Here is a 22,001-nt window from a genome sequence, read left to right as displayed (position 1 = left end):
AACCAGAGAAGCATTTTCTGTTTTTACAGAGGACCTGGGTTTCCCAGCAATTACATGGCAGTTCACAAGTATGTGTGAGTCTTCCTTTTTAAAGTGTCCATATATCTAACACCAGGGCATCCAATGATCTCTTCTGACCTCTAGGATATCAGACTTGCACATGGTGGGCACACACACACACATGCAGGTATGATACTCACATATGTAAAACAAATCCACATAAATCCCCTTTTCAAAAGTCTCATGTTCTCAGTATCTTTGCGCTGTACTCAAATGTAGATTAGCATGGCCTTCTCAAACTGTTCTGCTGAGAAATCAGGACAGTACTCTCCTTTGTACCTTAACTCCCTTGTTCCCAACTGTTGCAAATACGGTGACTATTAATTTGGTCCACGTCCACAGATAGCAAGGGAGAGCACACCAGACTCCGAGTCCGTTCAGACTGCGCACTTCACAGCTGAGACCCAGGGCAGGTAAGTCACTTGATATTTCTGAGTCTGAAGATCTTAGATGTCTTTTAACTACTGCAGGAGGTAGATCATCCGGCACAATGCTACCTGCGTAAAGGTGCTTCGTAAAAATGAAAAACAAAACAAAACTGGCTTTGGTTTGGTTCCTAGAGAGTTTGTGTAGACTCTAGAAGTCTGCTTCCCTTTTGCAACATCCCTAATTTCCCCTCTTCTCAATTCTCCTGGCTGCTACTTCAGCTTCAGGTTTAAGCCCCTCTGGAAATTGAAGTCACTCTGAGTGTGTGACTTCTTTTTCTCATGCTCAGAGCCATTTAAATGGAGGACTGGGTACACTGTTATGCGTGCCTGGAATGACCCAATGAAATTCATTACTGGCTAAAAAACAATCCATAAGAAGATGATGTCGGTAACTTCTTGATTTGGAGAGAGTTTAATCTTTTCACGTTGGATATCACTGGTTAAATGGCCTTTACTTCATATACTGACTATGCTGTTGAGCACACGCATGCTTGCTTAGGATGAAAGATACAACTTCAAACAAGTCAGAAGTGTGAAGGGAACAGCACAGTTGAATCCTCTAAGGGTCTAAGATGAAAGAATCGGACCTTTGTAGGTGGGACTGACCAAGTTTTCTCTCTTTATTCTAGCCATTTCGGTCTGACATGGCGGAAAAACCAACTAACACGTCGGTGCCAATACCTGGCAGTGAAGATCCAGTTGAGTGCATCTTTTGTATATGATATATGCGTTATGCACTTCAATAAGTAGTTTCAAAATGACTGGCTCTAAGTTGATTCAGGTCCTGACAGCTAAAGAGGCTTGCTATCTTTGGGAACAGATCATGAACCTTACTATTGGTTAGATTTAAATGTAAATGGTGGTTTAAACAATTGTCAGAATGTTTCTTGACTTTGTTGGTATGTGTGTGTGTGTGTGTGTGTGTGTGTGTGCCTGCACACGTGTATGCAAAACATTCTCATTTAAAAGCAAAGGAGACTAAATCAAGATTTAAAGTCACTCTAGGGGTGTTTTTAGTTTTGTATCACTATAACAAAGTACTTCATGGATAAAGAGGTGCAGAGACCCACTCACTGTCCCGAGCTATTCATATTGTCCTCAGCCCCTCCCACTGCATCCTTCCTCCCCATTTGGGAAAGCCCAGGAAAGGAAGGAGGCCCTGTTACAGCAGTGTGGGATCTTCCTCTCCCTAAGTCCAGGAGATAATAGCTAATCAGTATCTGGTCAGATGACTAGCTGGAGAAGATTTTCTACCATGCTGTAGCTTGTTTCTCCACTTGTCAATCATTTCCTTCCCTGTGCAGAAGACTTCTAACTTACTGAAACCCTACCCACCAATCTGCCTTTCACAACTCTGGTATTCTGGGACTTTGGTGCATGAAATGATTGCAACATCTCTTTCCCCATACCCCAGCTGGCTATCTGAGCTGCCAGTCTTCAAGGAAATCATTTACTTTCCATGTCACAGATCAGTTTCTGAACTGCAAGAAGCCCTCAGTGGGTTTGTAGCAGATATTTTTCCACCAAGGGAAAACTATGCTTCTAGGCTGAGTTGGGAGAATACTGTTGAGTTCTCCCAGTGACAAGAAAACCGGGAGCTGTGACTCCTACAGAGACAAGTTCAGGGGTCTTCTCAAGATAGCTCCCCAGGATGCTTCTGTATCTTCTTAGAGAACTCAGCACTTCTTTTTTTGTTTTCTTGAGGCAGGTCCTGGAACTTATTCTGTAGACCAGGCTGGCTCCACCTGCCCTTGCCTCTGCCTCCTGAGTCATGGAATTAAAGGCACAGGCTACCATAGACCTGGCTCACAAACACAGAACTTCTTGAGAGCCAGTTCCTATGGGGATCCCATTGTCACTGTCTGAAGAGGGAGTGTTTCAGCACAGCATGGCTCCTGTGATGGGTCCATTTAGGTGCTCTCTCATTTCTCACCCTGTTCTCTGCTAAGTGGCGGCGTCATTAGTTCTGGGGCTCCCTCAGTTCCACTGTCTAAGGTCTCCTGAGTTTCTCCAAGCTTGTCTGAACTTTTGGGCAGCCCTCTAGGTGTTTGGATTCAACCCACAGGAGAAATTGGTGAGTGCAAGGGCTCTAACCTGCCAGCTTGGATCTGTCTAGTGTCCTTTTATATTTTTATGAGGTCTGTTATAATGTATCCCTTTTCATCTTTGACTTTGTTTACCCAAGTCTTCACTGTATTTTTCTTCACCAAAATGCATACTAAACAACTATAGTAAAACATTTAAAAATTCTTCATCAGATATTACTTCAATACCATTTTCTTTGGGAACTACTGTTAGAGAGTTACTGTGTTCTTTTGGAACTGCCAGGTTACTTAAAAAACCATATTTCTTATGCACCTGCATTCATATTTGTATGTGTGTTAGGTCATCTGTCTTGACCACATTTAAAAGTGACACAGTATGTATCTTGGTGTTTGAATTTGTTGTGTGTCTTGGCTTTGATTCTAAGTAGACATGACTGTCTCACTAAAGCATCTATGGCTATAATTGATAGATTTAGGGATAGTTCATGCTGTGATTGATTTGAAGAGAGCCTGTTGCTAAGGGACACTAGGGGTGGGGACATTCTAGCTATTCACACAAGTGTGGTGCACACAACTATGAGTGTACAGTATCTTTTTAATGGCCACTCTGATGTTAGTAGCAGTGGCACTGAAAGTGGCACCAGGCTGGCCTTGAATTCAGAGATCTACCTGCCTCTGCCTCTGCTTCCTGAGTGTAGCATTAAAGGTGTGCACCACAACTCTCAGCCTTCTTCAATTTACAATGAATAGAATTTTGTCTCACAGTTTTCTGTTTTCAAGTAATTTAGTTTTTAAGCTTCTTCACATGAGATATAATGTGATACATTTTTTTTCTCCATGGCTACATAACAGTGGCATGGCCCAGTAGATGGACTCATATTTTGAGCTTCAACACGGCAGTGGCCCTGATGTATCCATAAAACTGTGAAGGTCCTTTGTGGCATGAATCAGCTTAGAAAGCAGCCATGGTAACCAAGAGGCAGCCTTGAGCAGTAGTATCCAAACTTCAGGCACCACACTATGGGACAAAATCCCATTCATTGAAAAGTTGAACAGAGCCAGGCCTCTGGTACATGCCTTTAATCCCAGCACTCAGAAGGCAGAGGCAGAGGCAGAGGAGGCAGAGGCAGAGGAGGCAGAGGCAGAGGCAGAGGCAGAGGAGGCAGAGGCAGAGGAGGCAGAGGCAGAGGAGGCAGAGGCAGAGGAGGCAGAGGCAGAGGCAGAGGCAGAGGCAGAGGCAGAGGCAGAGGCAGAGGCAGAGGCAGAGGCAGAGGCAGGTGGATCTCTGAGTTCAAGGCAAGCCTGGTCTACATAACGAGTTCCAGGACATCCACGGCTATGTAGAGTGACCCTGTTTTCAACAAAAAAAAAAAAAAAAGAAGAGGAAGGAAGGAAGGAAGGAAGGAAGGAAGGAAGAAAGAAAGAAAGAAAGAAAGAAAGAGAGAAAGAAAGGGAGGGAGAAAGAAAGGAAAAGGAAAGGGAGGGAGAAAGAAAGGAAAAGGAAAGGGAGGGAGAAAGAAAGGAAAAGGAAAGGGAGGGAGAAAGAAAGGAAAAGGAAAGGGAGGGAGAAAGAAAGGAAAAGGAAAGGGAGGGAGAAAGAAAGGAAAAGGAAAGGGAGGGAGGGAGGGAGAGAGAGAGAGAGAGAGAGAGAGAGAGAGAGAGAGAGAGAGAGAGAGAGAGAGAGAGAGAAAGAGAGAAGATGGAAAGCATAGGACTTCAGCTTAGAGTCCAGTGCCTGGAGAGTAAAAGCTAACACCAGGCAAACTTTCACAGTCCCATCTTAAGCCAGTGCCCACTGGTGAAGTCTCTGGATCAGCTACAGGGTCCGTTATTTGTGATATGCTTTAGCTCAATGGCTTGGCTCTGCTAAGCCTTCCTTGCCCTTACCTTCACTCCCAGCTCAGCACCCTAAATCTGTCTCAACTTTAGCTATTCAGTTACCTTTAGTCCTAGCTCAGCACCCTAAATCTTCCCTCAGCTTAGTTGCATTTCAAATCCCCCGCCTGCTACCCTAGTCTAGTCAGGGAAGTGGCTAACAACCACTCCACCAGAGATCTCACATGGCTGATGTCTCTTTCTTCTTCCGAAGCATGGTGAAACCACTTTCTCCTCCCTTGCCTCTGCTAGCCTGCCTTGTGGGGAAAACTGGAAGTCCTGCCCATTCCACAGAGCTCATTGGCTGCTAGCATCTTTATTGATTGATCAAGAACCAATTAGGGAACAGGACCTTCAGTGTTCACATGTAGCATCTCTATCAGAGTATAGGAATCACTCCCTACAAACTTCCATTATATCACCTTGGGACTCACTGCAGGGATTAATATTAACATAGTTCCTTACATGGTGACCCCCAACCATAAAATGAGAGCAGAGTAATAGACCTGACCAGTGCAGGTTGGACATATGTGTGACATCCATTGATTTACACAATTAATGTGCATTAACATTTAAAAAGCGCTATAATAAATACACCTTCATTAGGTTTTTGTGGAACTTTTAAACTTACGAGAGATTTTCATGGGTAAAATAAATTAGATATTCCTAAAATATATTATTTCTTTGAATTATTTTTCTGCCTTGTAGAATTAACCAGTTATTTAGGGATAATATTGATGTATCTTCTAATACTCTTGGGTGGCAGTGTTAGCAGAAGGCTTCTTTAGCAATTTGGTGCAAAATTAGTTGTTCTCAAAGGGTGTATAAAAATTTAAAGTTGAAACCATCTGAATAGCTTTTTAAGGGTTTATTTTATTTTTATTTATGTGTTTGTGTGTATATGTGTGAGTGGGTATATATACGCACATATACATGCCCTTAGAGGCCATTAGAAGGTGTCATATTCCCTGTAGCTGGAGATAGAGGATGTGAGTGCTGGAAACCAAACTCCAGTCCTCTGAAAAGGCAGAAGTGCTCTAACCACTGAGACATCTCTCCAGACCCCTCCTTGCTTAGTTTTATACTTCCAATTGATTTTGTCTGTGTCACATATATTAACAGGCAATTGTAGTCTTAGCTGGCCTAGAATTTACTTGGTAGAACAGGCTGACCTTAAACTCTGAGAAAGCCACCTGCCTCTGCATCCCTTGAGTGCTGGGTTTGAGGGTATGTACCACCATGCCAGGTTGTAATTTTTTTTTTCAATTTTTTCTCTCCTTTTCTTAAAACCAGGGTTTTCCTATACAGCCCTGACTGTCCTGGAACTCACTCTGTAGACTAGGCTTGGCTTCAACTCTGAGATCTGCCTGCCTCTGCCTCTCAAGTTCCAAGATTAAAGATGTGCACCACCACCCCTGGTGAAAATGTCTTTACTTTAGAGATCTCATGTGTAGGCTACTAAATCACTAGGTACCTGAGGCTGATCTGTAGCTCCTGATCTTTCTGCTTTGATTTCCTGAGTGCTGGAAAGACATATGTGTACCACTATACCTACCTTAGGTTCTCTTACTATAATACACACCAAATATTATTAAAACTTTCTTTTAATATAGAAAAGCCATTGCTATTTTAGAATAATACCCTGGGGTTTATCATGGCATTTTCTTTTCTTCAATTCTTTCCTTCCATTTTAGAGACATGGCCTCTTAGAGTGTGGTCAAAAGTTGATTCAATTTATTTATAACATGAACATCAGCATCTTTGTGAGTTCTCTTTGCACAAATTCACTTCACACATTTGCATCAAGCAGACAATAAAGGGATAACCAGTCCTGATCTTTTTGAAAAAAACATAATCAGCTTTGTCTTTTCAAATGATGTTATTTCTGATTCTAATGAGAACCTTTTTTGTTTCTGTTCCTAAGCAAAAGGAGAACATCCGTTGCTTATCCACTCTTGGGCATTTTGGGTTTGAATGTTTGCCCACTCAGCTGGTGAACAAATCAATCCAGAAAGGATTCTCTTTTAATATTCTCTGTGTGGGTAAGTGCCAGACACTGCATTTAAATTTGTCTCTTACTCATTTAAACTGATACCAAACAGCATAATATTGATGTCAATTCAAGACTCTCTCTCTCTCTCTCTCTCTCTCTCTCTCTCTCTCTATATATATATATATATATATATATATATATATATATACATAGTCTTCTCTTAGCTGAATTGTTTAAATATTGAAGACCACTTGAACTTCACCTGGTGGCAAATTTCTTTTCTTTTTCTTTTTCAAGACAAGGTTTCTCTGTGTAGCCCTGGCTGTCATGGAACTCACTCTGTAGACCAGGGTGGCCTCGAACTCAGAAATTTACCTGCCTCTGCCTCCCAAGTGCTGGAATTAAAGGCATGTGCCACCACTGCCTGGTGCAAATTTCTTTAATCCTGGCACTTAGAAGGCTGAGCAGACAGATCTCTGTGTGTCTTAGCCAGTGTTCTATTGCTGTGAAGAGGCACTATGACCATGGCAACTTTTACAAAGGGAAGCATTTAATTGGGGCTGATTTATAGTTTCAGAGGTTTAGTCCATGATCATCATGGCAGGGAGTATGTATAACATGCAGGCAGACAATGTGCTGGAGAAGTACCTGAGAGTTCTGCATCTTGATCCACAGGCATGAGAGAGAGAGGGAGAGAGAGAGAGAGAGAGAGAGAGAGAGAGAGAGAGAGAGAGAGAAAGAAGAAGAAGAAGAAGAAGAAGAAGAAGAAGAAGAAGAAGAAGAAGAAGAAGAAGAAGAAGAAGAAGAAGAAAGGGGGGAGGGAAGAGGAGAAAGAGAGAGAAAAGTGTGTGTGTGCGAGAGAGAGAGAGGAGAGAGGTTGACTCTAGGCCCAGATTGGACTTTTAAAACCTCAAGGTCCGCCCCCAGTGACACACCTCCTCCAAAAGGCCACACCCCCTAATCCTTCTCAAATAATGCCACTCCCACTGGAGGTGGTGGTTGAGGTTCACTTACTCTTATGCCTCTGTGATGATGACTTTATGTTCCCTACAGGAGAAACTGGAATTGGAAAAACAACCCTGATCAATACACTGTTCAATACAAATCTAAAAGAGACCAAGTCCTCTCATTTCTACTCGAAGGTTGGACTGACGGTGAAGACATATGAACTTCTGGAAAGAAATATTCCACTGAGATTGACTGTCGTGAAGACAGTTGGGTATGGTGATCAGATAAACAAGGAAGCCAGGTTAGTGGTTTCTTACTTTTTTAAATTAAATTTTAAAGTCAGCACAAAAAGGCATTTAGACTTTATTATGATGTGTTTTTTTCCCTTTAAAAATGAAGTAGAGATTTTTTTTTTTAAGACCAGGATCTTACTATGCAGCACTGACTGGCCTGGAACTCATTATATAGAATCAGGGTAACCTTGAACCCACAGATATCTGCCTACCTCTGCCTCCCATGTGCTGGGATTGAAGGTGTGTACCACCATACTTGACTTGACGCCAGATAGCTCTAAAAATTAGTATTTTTTCCCCTTTACTGAGAAGACTAAATGGAAACTATTATTTTACCATTTCAGGACATGTTTTGAATGAGGACCAGATAGAAAAAGGACGAAGCAAAGGCATATGGCATGTTACTTTACATAGTTACTTAGAGAAAATGTTTAGAAGTTTTAGAAGTCAGTTTAGCCCTACACACTTCGTTCTGTGGTAAAATAAGACCCACAGTGTGTCTTCTATTAGTTGCTGCTGTAACTAAATCACTGCTGCTGTAACCAATCCACTGTAATAAATCACCCTAAACCAATGCTTCAAACCACAGAATCCTATTCTGTCACCGTCCCACAGTCCAAAAATTTGGAATCAAGGTGTCAGAGCTGGGTGTGCCTGAAGCAGGCGGATTTGCTGTGAGCTTTCCACCAGCCTGGTCTACTGTCCTGGTTCGGTTTCTATTGCTGTGATGAAAAACCATGATCATAAGCAACTTGGGCAGAAAAGCGTTAATTTGGCATACACATCCCCGGACATAGTCCATTGTGTGAGGAAGTGAAGCAGAAGCCATAGAAGAGTAATGTTTACTGGCATGCTCTTTGTGGCTTGCTCAGCCTCCTTTCTTATACCATCTAGGCACCACCTGAGGCAAGCTCTACCCTCCCATATTGATCATCAGTAAAATAGATAAACAAACAAACAAATAAACAGATAGATAGATAAACAAATAATGCCCTGTAGACTTGCACATGGGTGGTGCGTTGTGCAGGAGGCATTTTGTCGGTTGAGGTCCTTTCTTGAAGGACAACTGTCACCTGACTGAGGATGTGCACTGAGGGGTCCCCATGACATTTTTGTCAAATTTATGTTTGTTTGATTCTTCTTTCTCTCTTGAGCCTGGGATTTGCCACGTAGCCCAGGCTAGCTTTGAATTTACTAAGTAATCCAGGCTAGTCTGGCTCAGAGCAGTGTCCTCCTGTCCCAGCCTCCTGGTCTTAGGATTACAGAACTGTAATACAGAACTGGTTATAACCAGCTTTGAATTTTAAAATTACATCTGTAATTCCATTTCCCCCCAAATAAAATCACATTCCTCAGGGATTAGGACTTGGCTATCATGTCTCCTACCGACGGAGCCACTCCCACCCCTGGACCTGAAATTATATGGCCATGAAATGCATCAATTTTATCCAGTAGCAAACTGTTCAGAGCACATAGTATTGATTACCTCATAGTAAGACATCAGATTTTGATGTTATTAATGTTCCGCTAATTTTTTTTTTTAAAGCTACCAGCCAGTCGTTGACTACCTAGATGCTCAGTTTGAAGCCTACCTCCAGGAGGAGCTGAAGATCAAGCGCTCCTTAGCTGACTATCACGATTCTCGCATCCATGTCTGCCTTTATTTCATCACCCCTACAGGACATTCCCTCAAGTCCCTGGACCTGCTAACAATGAAGAGCATTGACAGAAGGGTGTGTGAGAGCTGCTTGAGTCTCTTCAAGGTTCAATGCATCTTGAAGCATTTATATGCATATATATGTGTGCATATATTTGAATATTTTTTTCCTGTTGCCCTTGAAAGCATTTGAATGGATTTTCTAGGACGTTCCTAACAAAATGCCATAGAGTGGATGGTTTAAACACCTTTTTGCTTTTCCTCATGTGACCTATCTCTGGTGTCTGTATGTACAACATTCTTTTTTTTTTTTTTTTTTAAGACATGGTCTTATATAGCCCAGGCTGGCCTTGAACTTGCTATGTAGCTAAGGTTGGCTTTAACATGCTGATTTTCCCAACTCAGTTTTGGGAATCATTACCAACTCAGGTTGGTAATCATTCTGGATTAGACCCCACTACAACAGTGTAACCTAAAAGTTTCTATTACAAATATGGATACATTTTTTTTGAGAGATAGAAGGTTAAGACATAAATATATAACATTTAGGGGGAGGGAAATTTAACATTTGATAGAATTCATCTTTAGCTATCATGCCAGGTAAAACTAATGACTGCTTGGAGCATTAGGATGCACTCCTGTAATCTCAGCAGTTACAGGGATGAGGCAGGGGGATAGCTGTGAGTTTGAGGCCAGCCTGGACTACAGTAGTCTTTAGGCAGCCTGAATTGCAGAGTGAGAATTTGTCTCAAAAACAAAAACAAAAACAAAAAACAAAAAAAACAAACCAAAAACCAACAGCAGCAATAAAAAACAAAACAAGACAATGTTACCTATTTGGAGAGAAAGAGATACAGGAAAAAACACTAAAAATTAATTTTTTTCATGCGACTGGATTCTAATCAGATGACAGCCATTTGTATATATTTTTAAAATTGAATTTACTGTATGATACTATAAAATAATCCTATGACCCCTTTGACTGGTACCATTGACCAAATGAAACATGAAGTTTTTCTGCTTCTGGCTTCAAATTCTCTCAGAGGAGATTCAGAGTACAGAACACACAGGAAGCCTGCTAAAGAAAAAAAGACCCCAGACAAGACCTGGAGGGATGCTAAGAGACATGTGGACTTGCCTTGTTCACAGGGGAACTTATTTGTAGCTCAAGTCATCCTAGAATTCATGATCCTCCTGCCACAGCCTCCAAGGTATTGCAGGTGCTACCATACAAAATTGGATTTCCTTTGACAGACTTCTTATCTCCAGGGTTTTAGAAAATTCTTAACATTTTTATGAGTTCCTGGTATAAAGGACAAGATAAGATCCTCGCTCTAGGTGCCAGAACCAGTGGCTCAGTTCTTGAGGCAGAGGGCATCCTGTCATTGAGGCATGGAGAGGCTCTAGGCTCAGGCCCCTGGCATGTATCTACAGCCACATGATATATGTGACTTTCCTCTTACCCAGAATGTACTGCAGGAGTAGCCGGGTCCTTAACAGCATACATGATCCTGTACTTCTGCTCCAACATATTCAGCCTGTTCTCCAGTTCGCACAGAGGGCCCATGCTGTATGGAAGAATTAACTGAAGGCTAGGTTCATCTTATTCATAAGGACAGTGGTTGGACACTAGATGATGGGTGTTTTATCTCAAGTTTTCTCAATCTCTTGAATTTAAAGTTTTCATCTGTTTCTATAAGACCACTAAGCTTTTAATCTTAAAAATGACCATTTATAATATGGTTGCATGGAAACACATGCTAAACTGCTCATAGCTTCCTCAAATTCTCCTCAAGGTCAGAACTCATGCCAGAATACTTTCATTTCTAACCTTGACTTCCATTCTAATCTCCACTGCTTGAATTTATTGTGAGCATGTATTCTCATAGAGGATTAACTATATTGCATGTCAGATATAATAGATATTATGGTATATAATATATGATATGTTATCTATTATATATGATATATAATATAATAGCTATAACATAACTATTATATGATATATAACTATTATATACCATGATATCTATTATATATGATATATATTATCTATTATATATGTTATATAACATAAATAGTTATAAGGTATATTACAAGTTTAGATTAAATTCTGTTCATTTATTTTTTCTACTCATTTATTAGATCCACCCTCACCTCAGTTTAGCATGTTTAGAAAAATGTAGGATTTGCCCAAGGATTTGAACAAATGTGATTTGAGCTCAAAGCTGATATCTATTCATTTGCACCATATAATAGACTTAAACACATATAGCTCTGAACTGGGTAGAGCCAAAGTGTATGAAAGATATAGCTTAATATACATTTACGGAGAAAGAGTTACATTAATGACCACTAAGAAAGAAACTCCTCCCCCCCCCCACATTTTAATGTGAGGTCTTTTCATCAAATGTGATTTGAGCTCAAAGCTGATATCTATTCATTTGCACCATATAACAGACTTAAAAACATATAGCTCTGAATTGGGTAGAGCCAAGGTGTATGAAAGATATTGGTTAATATACATTTATGGAGAAATAGTTACATGAATGACCACTGAGAGAGGAACTCTCTCCCCCCACATTTTAATGTGAGGTTTGTTCGACCACTTAAATCATACTAATTCCAGAGGCACGGGGGCATGGGATTTTTAGAAAAGATCTTGTGATCAAGACTTCTAAACCGGAGTTCTGATAAAAGACGAGGGCTCAAAATACAGCTCAAAGGTAGAACGTTGACCTCGAACAGTCAAGACTTGAGGTTTAGTCCTCAGTATTCCCCGAAACAGGAAATTCGCTGTGGCCAAGCATGATGGGGGCAGAGCTGTGGGCATGCCTAGCATTCTTCCCGGAATTCCATCGAAGATTCTGTCACAGCAGCAGTAGCAACAACAAATCATATACAGGTGTTTTTTTTTTTTTTTGTTTGTTTGTTTTTGTTTTTGTTTTTTTAGGTTCAGGGTTTAGACTGAAAGATAGTGAATTATAGTGAAATTTGATCCTCTTCCTCCTTAACAGGTGAACATCATACCCTTGATTGCCAAAGCTGACTCGCTTTCAAAGAACGACCTACAGAGGTTCAAGAACAACATAATGAGTGAGCTGAACAGCAATGGCATCCAGATATATCAGTTCCAGGTCGATGACGAAGCGAGTGCTCAAGTGAACAGCTCGGTAAGTGGGACACTGCCTGTGCTTTCTCTCTTCTATCTGACAAGCAATGTATTTTTCCTCAAAATTGTGGAGATTCTCTTGCCTCCCCTCTGTCCCTCCCACTTTCCCTCTCTCCCTCTCCCTTTCCTCCCTCTCCCCTCTCCCTTCATCCCTCCTTCCTCCCTTTCCATCCTTTCTTGTCAGGGTTTCACGTAGCCCAGTTGGCCTTGAATTTACTGTGGCATGTATAAGGCTGACCTGAAATCCCAGATTCTCCCACTTTCACTACCTGAGTACTGGGATTTCTGTCCCAGAGTCATATTGTAGATGCATCTGTTGGGACTGGAGTCCCCAACTCTCTATTTTTATGGGTTGTGGTTTTCTGTAAAGCTCTCAATCCACTGCAAAGAGAAGCTTCCTTGATGAAGGGTGAAGACTCTACTACTGACTACTTTTCCAGGGGACCCAAGTTCAATTCCCAGCATCCACATGACAGCTCACAACTGTCTGTAACTTCAAGATCTGACACCCTCAATAGACATACATGCAGGCAAACCCACCAATGAACATAAAATAAAAATAAATGATCAAAGAAAGAACAAGCAAATAAAAAGCATTTTTAAAAGTTCATTTTGAGTTTATTTTTAGTTGATTAAAAAACATAAAATTATGTATGACTGGGATACCATGTAGTATTTGTCTATATGTATATATTGCATAACATTCAAACCTAGAATCTTCTTTCAAAAGATTTTCTTTCAAGTTTTTGAAATATACAATGTGTTCTTGACATGTAAAAGCACCATAGAATTTCTTCTGTGTGCATATGCCTGTTCATGTGGGCAGGCCCATAGTATGTGTGTGTGTGTGTGTGTGTGTGTGTGTATGCACACGTGCACATGTGTAAGCCAGGGCACAACTTCTGGTGTTGTTTCTCAGTTGTCTGCTTTTGTTTTTAAGACAGGGTCTCTCATTGGCTGAGATCTTACCAAGGCTAGGGTGGCTGACTGGCAAGTCCTTCAGGTCCGTTTTCCTGTTCTCATTTCCCCAGTGCTGACAGTACAAACATGTGCCACCATGCCTGGTTTTCTTATCAGACTCAGGACCTTATGCTTACGCAGGAAGCACTTGATCAATGAAACTATCTTCCTAGCCCTCCTGAAGACATACGATATCGTTTATTAGTCTGGGCAGTCTTGAAACTCATTCTGTAAACCAGTCTGGTCTTGAACTCACAGAGATCCATATGCCTCTGCCGTCTTAGTGCTGGGATTAAAGATATGCACTATCAAGCCCAGCTTAATTTTTATTTTTAATAGATTAACTTATAAACTAATTAACTTATTAACTTTATAAACTTATAAACTGTTAACTTATAAACTATGGCTCAGTGGTTAAAAGCATCGTTCAATGCTATGCTCAATTCCCAGCAACCACATGGTGGCTCATCATAATCTATAATGGGATCCAATGTCCTCTTCTGGTGAAGATAACAACAGTATACTCATATAAATAAAATAAATCCTAAAAGAATTAGTTTTCAGCTAGGCATGGTGGCGCACATCTTTGATCACAGCATCCGAGAGGGCTAGCCTGGTTTACAGAGCGAGTTCCAGGACAGCCAGGGCTACAAAGAGAAACTGTTTTGAAAACCAAAACCAAAATAAAACACAAAAAGAAAATAAAAAAATAGTTTTCATAACAACTCATCTATATTGTCTTCGTGTTTAAAGAGAATGTGAAAAAAATTATATGTATTAACAATCCAATTCTTTTTCTCTTTGTATCGCATGCATCAGGATGCCTTGTTTTAGGAAATACTAAGTAGGTAATTTTTAATTATATGTCAGCCTGGGATTAATGCTTATAAAAAAACCAATTAGTACTTATTTTCTGCCAAGTATTAAAATCTGACACAGGATAGATTATTTGTGTGGTTGAATGTACTAAACTACTTCACCTCTGTACTTTATATCCCAGAAAGAAAAGAGAAACCGAGCAAGCCGTATCATTTGGAAGGAGTTTAACTTGTATCATTTATGCTTGTTCAGGGGCTGTTACCATTTGCTGTAGTAGGAAGTATGGAGGAGGTCAAAGTTGGAAAGAGAATGGTCAGAGGCCGCCATTACCCTTGGGGAGTTTTGCAAGGTAAATATGAGATTGTGTTTCAAGATGATGAAATCAATATGGACTGTGTCATCAATGCTCTCGAAATAGCATTTTAATCTGAGCCAGGGCTGATAAAACTCCAGCCAACTTGTAGTTAGCAGTTGCTGATGAGGGACACAGATTCCTTTCATTTAAGCTTCTTTTTAGAGTGACTATGGTCCCTTCCTATGCGACACTGGTTCTCAACCTTCATAATGCTGAGACCCTTTAATACAGTTCCTCAGGTTGTGGAGACCCCCCAACCTTCAAATTATCTTCGTTGCTACCTCCTAACTGTAGTTTTGATACTGTTATGAATAACAGTGTAAATATCTGATATACAGGATATCTGATATGCAGCCCCTGTGAAAGGCTTGGTTGACCCCTAAAGGGGTCAGGACCCACAGGTTAGGAACTGTTGACTTGGAGCAGCTATGATCCTTCCCTATAGGAAACTGCCAGCGCGTTGACTTAGACCCATAGCTTCCAAATCTCCATGTTTAACCAATGAGTCATATGCACACGACCTCTGCCTTCCTGAAACATGCCATTCCCAACGCTGGGACTCACTTTAACAAAGCTAAAGGATAAATATTGGTACCTAAAAGTGTCACTGAACTGCCACCTAGATCCACCTGCCCAGCATGGCACCTCCCAAAGTGGGCTGGGCCCTCCTACATTAATTAGTAATCAAGAAACTGCCCAGCAGACAGACATGTCCACACACAGGCCAATCTGATGGGGACAATTCCTTCCCAGGGATGTCAGGTTGATAGCCAAGGTCAAATATCACATAGGCTAAAATCAATAGGAGAAATAATCGGTGAGCTGATAGGTTTTGTTGAAATATGCACGGTGTGTGTGTGTGTGTGTGTGTGTGTGTGTGTGTGAGAGAGAGAGAGAGAGAGAGAGAGAGAGAGGAGAGAGAGAATGAATGAATGAAAATGAGCGAGGAAAACTTGGAGACATCATTAAACAGAGCAAAATGTTTCGGTTGAGAATATCCAGATGGTAGAAAGCTTATTCAGGAAAATAATAGAAACCCTCCATAATGAATTTATTACTGATTTTTTTTTTTTGACAAGTGGAAAATGAAAACCACTGTGACTTTGTGAAGCTCCGGGATTTGCTTCTGTCCACTAATATGGAAGATCTGAAAGATCAAACCCACACTCAGCATTATGAATGTTACAGGAGCAACAGGCTGCAGAAGCTGGGCTTCAGTGACACGGGCCCAGACAACCGGCCAGTGAGGTGAGTGCAGACATGGCTAGTGGGCCAGAGAGATGGCTCCGTGGTTGGGAGCGCTGTTATAAAGAACCTAGGTTCAACTCCCAGCATCCACATGGTGACTGGTGATCATCTGCACACACATACATTTCAAAGTGAGCATCTTTAAAAAGAAACTGATGTTACATATGAGTTGATCATTTAGAACTCCCATAAAACAAGGCACGCTCACTTCAAGAATGAGGTTGTGGCTCTTCGTGAATTTTTAGATTTTTAACAAATTTGGACATGGGTGGAGACAACTCTGGGAAACTACCACCCTGGTGTTCTCCTGACCTGACAGACAATTCCACAGTCAAAACATGTCTCTATCCACAGAGTGTCCACCTCAGCAAACGCTGTCTCCTTTTACACAGTTGGTAGGGGCTCTCAGAAACCTCTGTGATTTTTATTGTCGTTGTTCTCTTGGGTATGAGATCTCCTGTTTACCACCCTCATGAGGTAAATTCTTTCCTGAGGTAAATACTTTAATTTGGAGGGAATGTCACACTGGGAGGGACATGGCCCTACAGCAATTTGTTGTTGTGGGCTGGAAGTTCTTGTCGAGTGGCTTCCTCAATCTCTCTGTGTCTTCCTTTTTGAGACAGGATCACTCATTAAACCTGGAGTTTGCAGACTTGGTTAGCTTATCTGGCCATTGAGCCCCAGGGATCCTCCTGAATCTGTTTTCACAGCCCTGGAGTTATAGACATACACGGTTGCCATGTAGCTTTGATGGGTTTTCATTGGGCTTTCGAGGAGCCAAACCCAGATCCCCGTGAGTGTGTGTTGTGGGTCCATTCTACCGACCGAGCCAGTGCTTCTCAACTTTCCTAATGCTGTGACCCTTTAATAAACTTTCCCATTTTTGTATGGTAGTGCCAGGGAAACGGTAGTGAGCCATCAAAACACAGACAGGAATCAATCTGATGGAACTCACAGCAGGGTCTTAGTTCTATTCAAGCTTGGGCACCCCCAATGCACCACCGACATGCAGGATGGTTTTGGTGGTGGAGGAGCCATGTCATAAACTTAATTTCTGCTCCCCTCTGCATGGGTGGTTGTTAGGCAGGAGGTGGACTTGTAACCTGGTGGTGCAGGTTTGTTCGGGGGAGTAACCTGGAGATGCTGGTCTTGTTGACAGTGTAACCTGGAAAAGCTGGTCTTATTAGGGATGAGCCTAGAGACTGGAGCTAGGTTCGGGTTTTGTTGGGGGGACAACTTGGAAACGAATGCTAGGTACCAGCCTGTTAGTTTACCTGAGTTCAAACTTAGGCCAGGTTCTCTAAGATAAAGTCTGAACTTAAAAGACTTGGCCTCAGCTGGGCGGTGTTGGTGTACGCCTTTAATCCCAGCACTTGGGAGGCAGAGGCAGGCAGATTTCTGAGTTCGAGGCCAGCCTGGTCTACAGAGTGAGTTCCAGGAAAGCCAGGGCTATACAGAGAAATCCTATCTTGATAAAACAAAACAAAACCAACCCCCCCCCAAAAAAACCAACCAACCAAACAAAAAAATACTTGGCCTCTCAGTATTGATTGATGTTCGGCTGTTCGGCAAGTGCTGCAGTAGAGAGAGAAGCTTGTCAAGCCCTCATTTCCTGAAGGAGCAGAAGGGGTTCAGCCTTGGAAAAGACTGATTCCCAGCTAGCTCAGTCCAGTTATTGTAGTCAAACATTCTACAAGGTTAACTGGGGCTGGGAAAAGTTCCAGCTCTCAACGTTATCTTGTCCTTGCTGCCCGTGAGAACAGACAAGCCACACAAATCTCAGTCCCTTTCGACCATGGCTAGCCATAATCAAAACTAAGAACTCCAGGTTTGCTAGGAGCGTCTTAGGACCAAGGTCTGTGCAGCAGCGAGTTCCCATGTAGTACCAAGTGCAGCCCTCCCAGACAGATAACATTCTTCAATGTTGACTGATTTTTTTGGGGGGGGTGAACGACAGGGTTTCTCTGTATAGCCTTGGCTGTCCTGGAACTCACTCTGTAGACCAGACTGGCCTCGAACTCTGAAATCTGCCTGTCTCTGCCTCCCAAGTGCTGGGATTAAAGGTGTATGCCACCACTGGCATGTTGTCTTATTAACTCTACTGATTAACCCAAACATAGCATCTCAGTCAAAGGCAGACACAAAGGCTTTCCCAAAAAGCCAGACATAAAGCCTTCACTTGACATATCACTACAATGTTGTGGTGACCCCCAATCAAAAAAATCATTTTGTTACTACTTCATACCTATAATTTTGCTACTGTTATGGATCATAATGTAACTATATATGTGATATATGACCCCTGTGGGGGGTCATAACCCTGAAACTGAGAACCACAGCACACCAAAATCTTCTCCTCAATCCTAAACTGTTAAGTGAATTATTTTTTAAAGAATGTCTTTATCTGTATTATTTTTGAAACCAGTCTCATACTTAGTTATATTTAGTTTTCCTAAAATACGGTTGTCCAAAAGATAAGAGACATAAACAGCAGAGGACTGCCTGATCTGGCGTTAGTGGGAGAAGATGCATCTAACTCTTGAGAGACTTGAGGGGAGTCCTGATGGGGATGGGGGGGACGTCCTCTTGGAGACAGTGGGGAGGAGGAATGGAATGAGGAGCTGTGGGAGGGGGGACAGAAAGGGGAGTAATGGCTAGACTGTAAAAAAATAAAAGTAATAACAATAATAATAAAAGATTATTATTAAACATCTGAATGTGGTGGTATGTACCTTTAATCTCAACACTTGGGAGGTAGAGGTAGATGAGTCTCTAAGTTGAAGGACACCTTGTTCTGCATAGTGAGTTCCAGGCTAGCCAGAGCTGCATAGTGAGACTCTGTCTCACAAGGAAAGCAGCACAAACAAACAAACAAACAAACAAAACCTTAAACCAAACCACTGCCACCACCACTACCAACCCCTTCCCCCCAGGGAAATAAAACATCAACTATGGGAATAAGAAATCACTGACATGCCAGGCAGTGGTGGTGCACGCCTTTAATCCCAGCACTTGGGAGGCAAAGGCAGGCGGATTTCTGAGTTCGAGGCCAGCCTGGTCTACAGAGTGAGTTCCAGGACAGCAGAAATCACTGACATGATGTTTCAAATTTTCATGCTCGGTCATATACTCACGCAATTAATGTCTCAGTTTTTACATCTCCACATATAGAAACTTGGGGTGTCACTACACAGACTATTGGTGAGCGACGCTTTGGAAATACAGATTTATAGTTCACATGCTAATTCCCATTAGCACTTAAAAATAAATTTTTTTACCTTTGTTTTGTATGCATCTATGTGTGCATACATGGCGGAGGTCAGAGGACAGAGTGCACGAGCCTCTTCTCTCCTACCGTGAGGATGGAACCTGGGGGTCAGCTCAGGTCTTTCCGTTCAGCAAGAACTCTTCCCCAGCCTGCCACCCCCCTGGCCATTTATTAGCACTTAAATAGGAGACTAACCTAGAATAACAAACATTCTCACTTTCAGTTTTCAAGAGATGTATGAAGCCAAGAGACGAGAGTTCCACAATCAATGTCAGAAGGAGGAGGAAGAACTCAAGCAGACGTTCATGCAGCGAGTCAAGGAGAAGGAGTTGACCTTTAAGGATGCGGAGAAGGAGGCATGTACTACCCACCTCACCCACTCTCCCCTTCTTCTTCCTCTAGGGGATACATTCTAGAGACTAGTGGATTTTTATTTTGGAAGAAACTTTACATCTCTCTAAAAGCAGCTATTCACTTTATAGGATCTTAATATAGCCTTTATGAAATTGTAAGCTGAAATGATATATTTTTTTTCCTAAGCAGTTTGCACTTTTCTTTTTTCTTTTTCTGACATAATCGGGCAGGGTCTGCACTCTCCATTCACCCAGCACCTATGCTGCATATAGCTCTCCCAGAATGGAGTTGCATGCTGGGAACCCTACAGATTGGGGATTGTCTTAGTTAGGGTTTATTGCTGTGAAGAGACCCCATGACCATGGCAACTCTGGGGCTGGCTTACAGTTCAGAGGTTTAGTCCATTATCATGGCAGGAAGCATGGCAACACATAGGCAGACAATGATGGAGAGGTAGCTCCTCTTCGTCTCCATCTTCTACATCTGGAGCCACAGGCAACAAACAGGAAAAGAGAGACAGTGGGTGTGTCTTCAGGAACTGAGACCTCAAAGCCCACCCACTAGTGATGCACTTCCTCCAACAAAGCTACACCCACTCCAACAAGACCACACCACCACCACCCCCCCCTTTTTTTTTTTTTTTTTGGAGACAAGGTTTCTCTGTATAGTCCTGGCTGTCCTGGAACTCACTTTGTAGACCACGCTGGCCTCAAACTCAGAAATCTGCCTGCCTCTGCCTCCCAAGTGCTGGGATTAAAGGCGTGCGCCACCGCCCAGCAAGACCACATCTCTTAATAGTGCCATTTCTATGGACCTATGGGGCCAGTTGTAATCAAACCACCACAGGGATCTTGGGGACTGCCTCATTTCCATAGCTCCATTAGGCATTGTCATAAGTGAAGTCTCTCTGTAGCAGCCATAATCCTGTGACCAGGCTTGGGACTACCTAGGATACCTTTTGAAATCTATGTGAAGACGTCTCGATCCCACAACTCTCTCTTTGTGCATATACACAGAACTAGCATCACAAAGTACAACCCAAGATTTATAATTTGAACCTTCTAAGGGCATCAGATGAAGCCATGCCTGGTCTCACTTGATTACTAAGGCTGGGGTTGCTAAGGAGAACTGTGGCAGTACACAGTAGTGAATCCCAAGGTCCCTGGAACACCAAGCCTGGTGCAAGACCTCCCAACTCCTTCAGGGCCATTCTTATGTAGACGAATAAAACTCGTTTCTCACTACATTAATCTCTTTAGCAAAGGATTGCTTGGATATATTCTGAACATTATTTTGAGAACTTCCTCATATTGCTGATTTCAGCTTTCAAGAATTTTACTATTTCTACTTAGTTATGAATTCAATCTTTAATCTCTGCTGCCTCTCATTTTACTATGTGCAGTTTTTATACAAGCCACATGGCACCTTGTGTGTTTTGCTAATTAAATATCTCTTTTGCACTTACCACCAAACCTCATGATCTAAATTCCATCCTTGGAATCCCATCAGGAATAATTGAATAAACATAATAATCTGTTACAATTTTTAAAAAAAAAGTACAAGACTACACCAGAATGGAATCACCCATGCTAAACGACCTGTAATCAAAGGACGCTTCAAAAGGAACCAGTTATGGTCCAGCGAGGTGACTCAGCAAGTAAGAGTGCTTGATGCTGAGCTGGGTGACCTGAGTTAGATCCTGGGAACTCCATGGTGGAAGGAGAGAACCACCTGCAAGGAAAACTCTTGAGAGAATGTAGTCAGCTTGAATTAGTGTAAGAAAGCTTCTCTTTCAAACCTGTAAGAAAAGTAAACTTTCAAACACCCATCTGGATTTTGTTCTTGGTTTCTGCTTTCTGGTTTCTGCTCCTCCTCCTCCCTTTAAATGCCTACTTTGCTCACCCTCTTGGCATCCCATTATAATTTATGTAATAATATAAAATATTAATATAATAGGTCCATTAGATGGCTGACTCTAGAAGCAGAAATCGGAGCCAATTATTAGAATTATGAGAAGCTTGTTTTAAATTTTTTATCTTTTGACAGTTTTTGGGGCTACTCCAAAGGTGACTGCTCAACGACTTCCAAACCTTGAGGAGTAGAGGAATGATATCCTTGACCCCTCTTAAGAGCTTCTGTACTCCTCGTGGAAGCCCCGGGGTTTTAAATACGTTTTTCTAGGGTCATGGTCTGCCTTTTTGGGTTTTATGGATCTTTGTGACAACAGGGTTACTTCTCATTTTATAGCTGCAGGACAAGTTCGAGCACCTGAAGAGAATCCAGCAAGAGGAGATCCTGAAACTGGAGGAAGAGAGGAGAAAATTAGAAGAACAAATCATAGATTTTTATAAGATGAAGGCTGCTTCTGAGTCAGCACAGGCTCAGGTGTGCACCAACATAAAGAAGGACAAAGATCGTAAGAAGTAATCTTCTCTCACCGTCCTGTCTGAGTTCAGAACCCCATTATCCTCCATTCGTGTACCCACTTAGCTCGGACTGAAATTCTAATGTTTTCAAAAATGTTTC

The 22,001-nt window shown here is 41.9% G+C and overlaps 1 protein-coding gene across 1 annotated transcript; it reads left to right on the top strand.

Moving 5' to 3' along the window:
• Positions 1 to 407: 407 nt before the first annotated feature.
• On the top strand, positions 408 to 22,001 carry Septin14 (septin 14). The gene is made up of 10 exons (NM_028826.2): positions 408 to 473; positions 1,118 to 1,186; positions 6,333 to 6,450; positions 7,455 to 7,650; positions 9,189 to 9,375; positions 12,317 to 12,472; positions 14,503 to 14,599; positions 15,685 to 15,853; positions 19,345 to 19,477; positions 21,723 to 22,001. Exons 2-10 carry the CDS (start codon positions 1,133 to 1,135, stop codon positions 21,900 to 21,902), a joined length of 1,290 nt encoding a protein of 429 aa, NP_083102.1. The 5' UTR covers positions 408 to 473; positions 1,118 to 1,132; the 3' UTR covers positions 21,903 to 22,001.

The sequence above is a fragment of the Mus musculus genome, chromosome 5 (genome assembly GCF_000001635.26).
Source record: "Mus musculus strain C57BL/6J chromosome 5, GRCm38.p6 C57BL/6J".
NCBI classification, from domain to species: domain Eukaryota; kingdom Metazoa; phylum Chordata; class Mammalia; order Rodentia; family Muridae; genus Mus; species Mus musculus.
The sequence above is the reverse complement of the archived record's forward strand: the minus strand, read 5'-3'. Positions and strand labels throughout refer to the sequence as shown.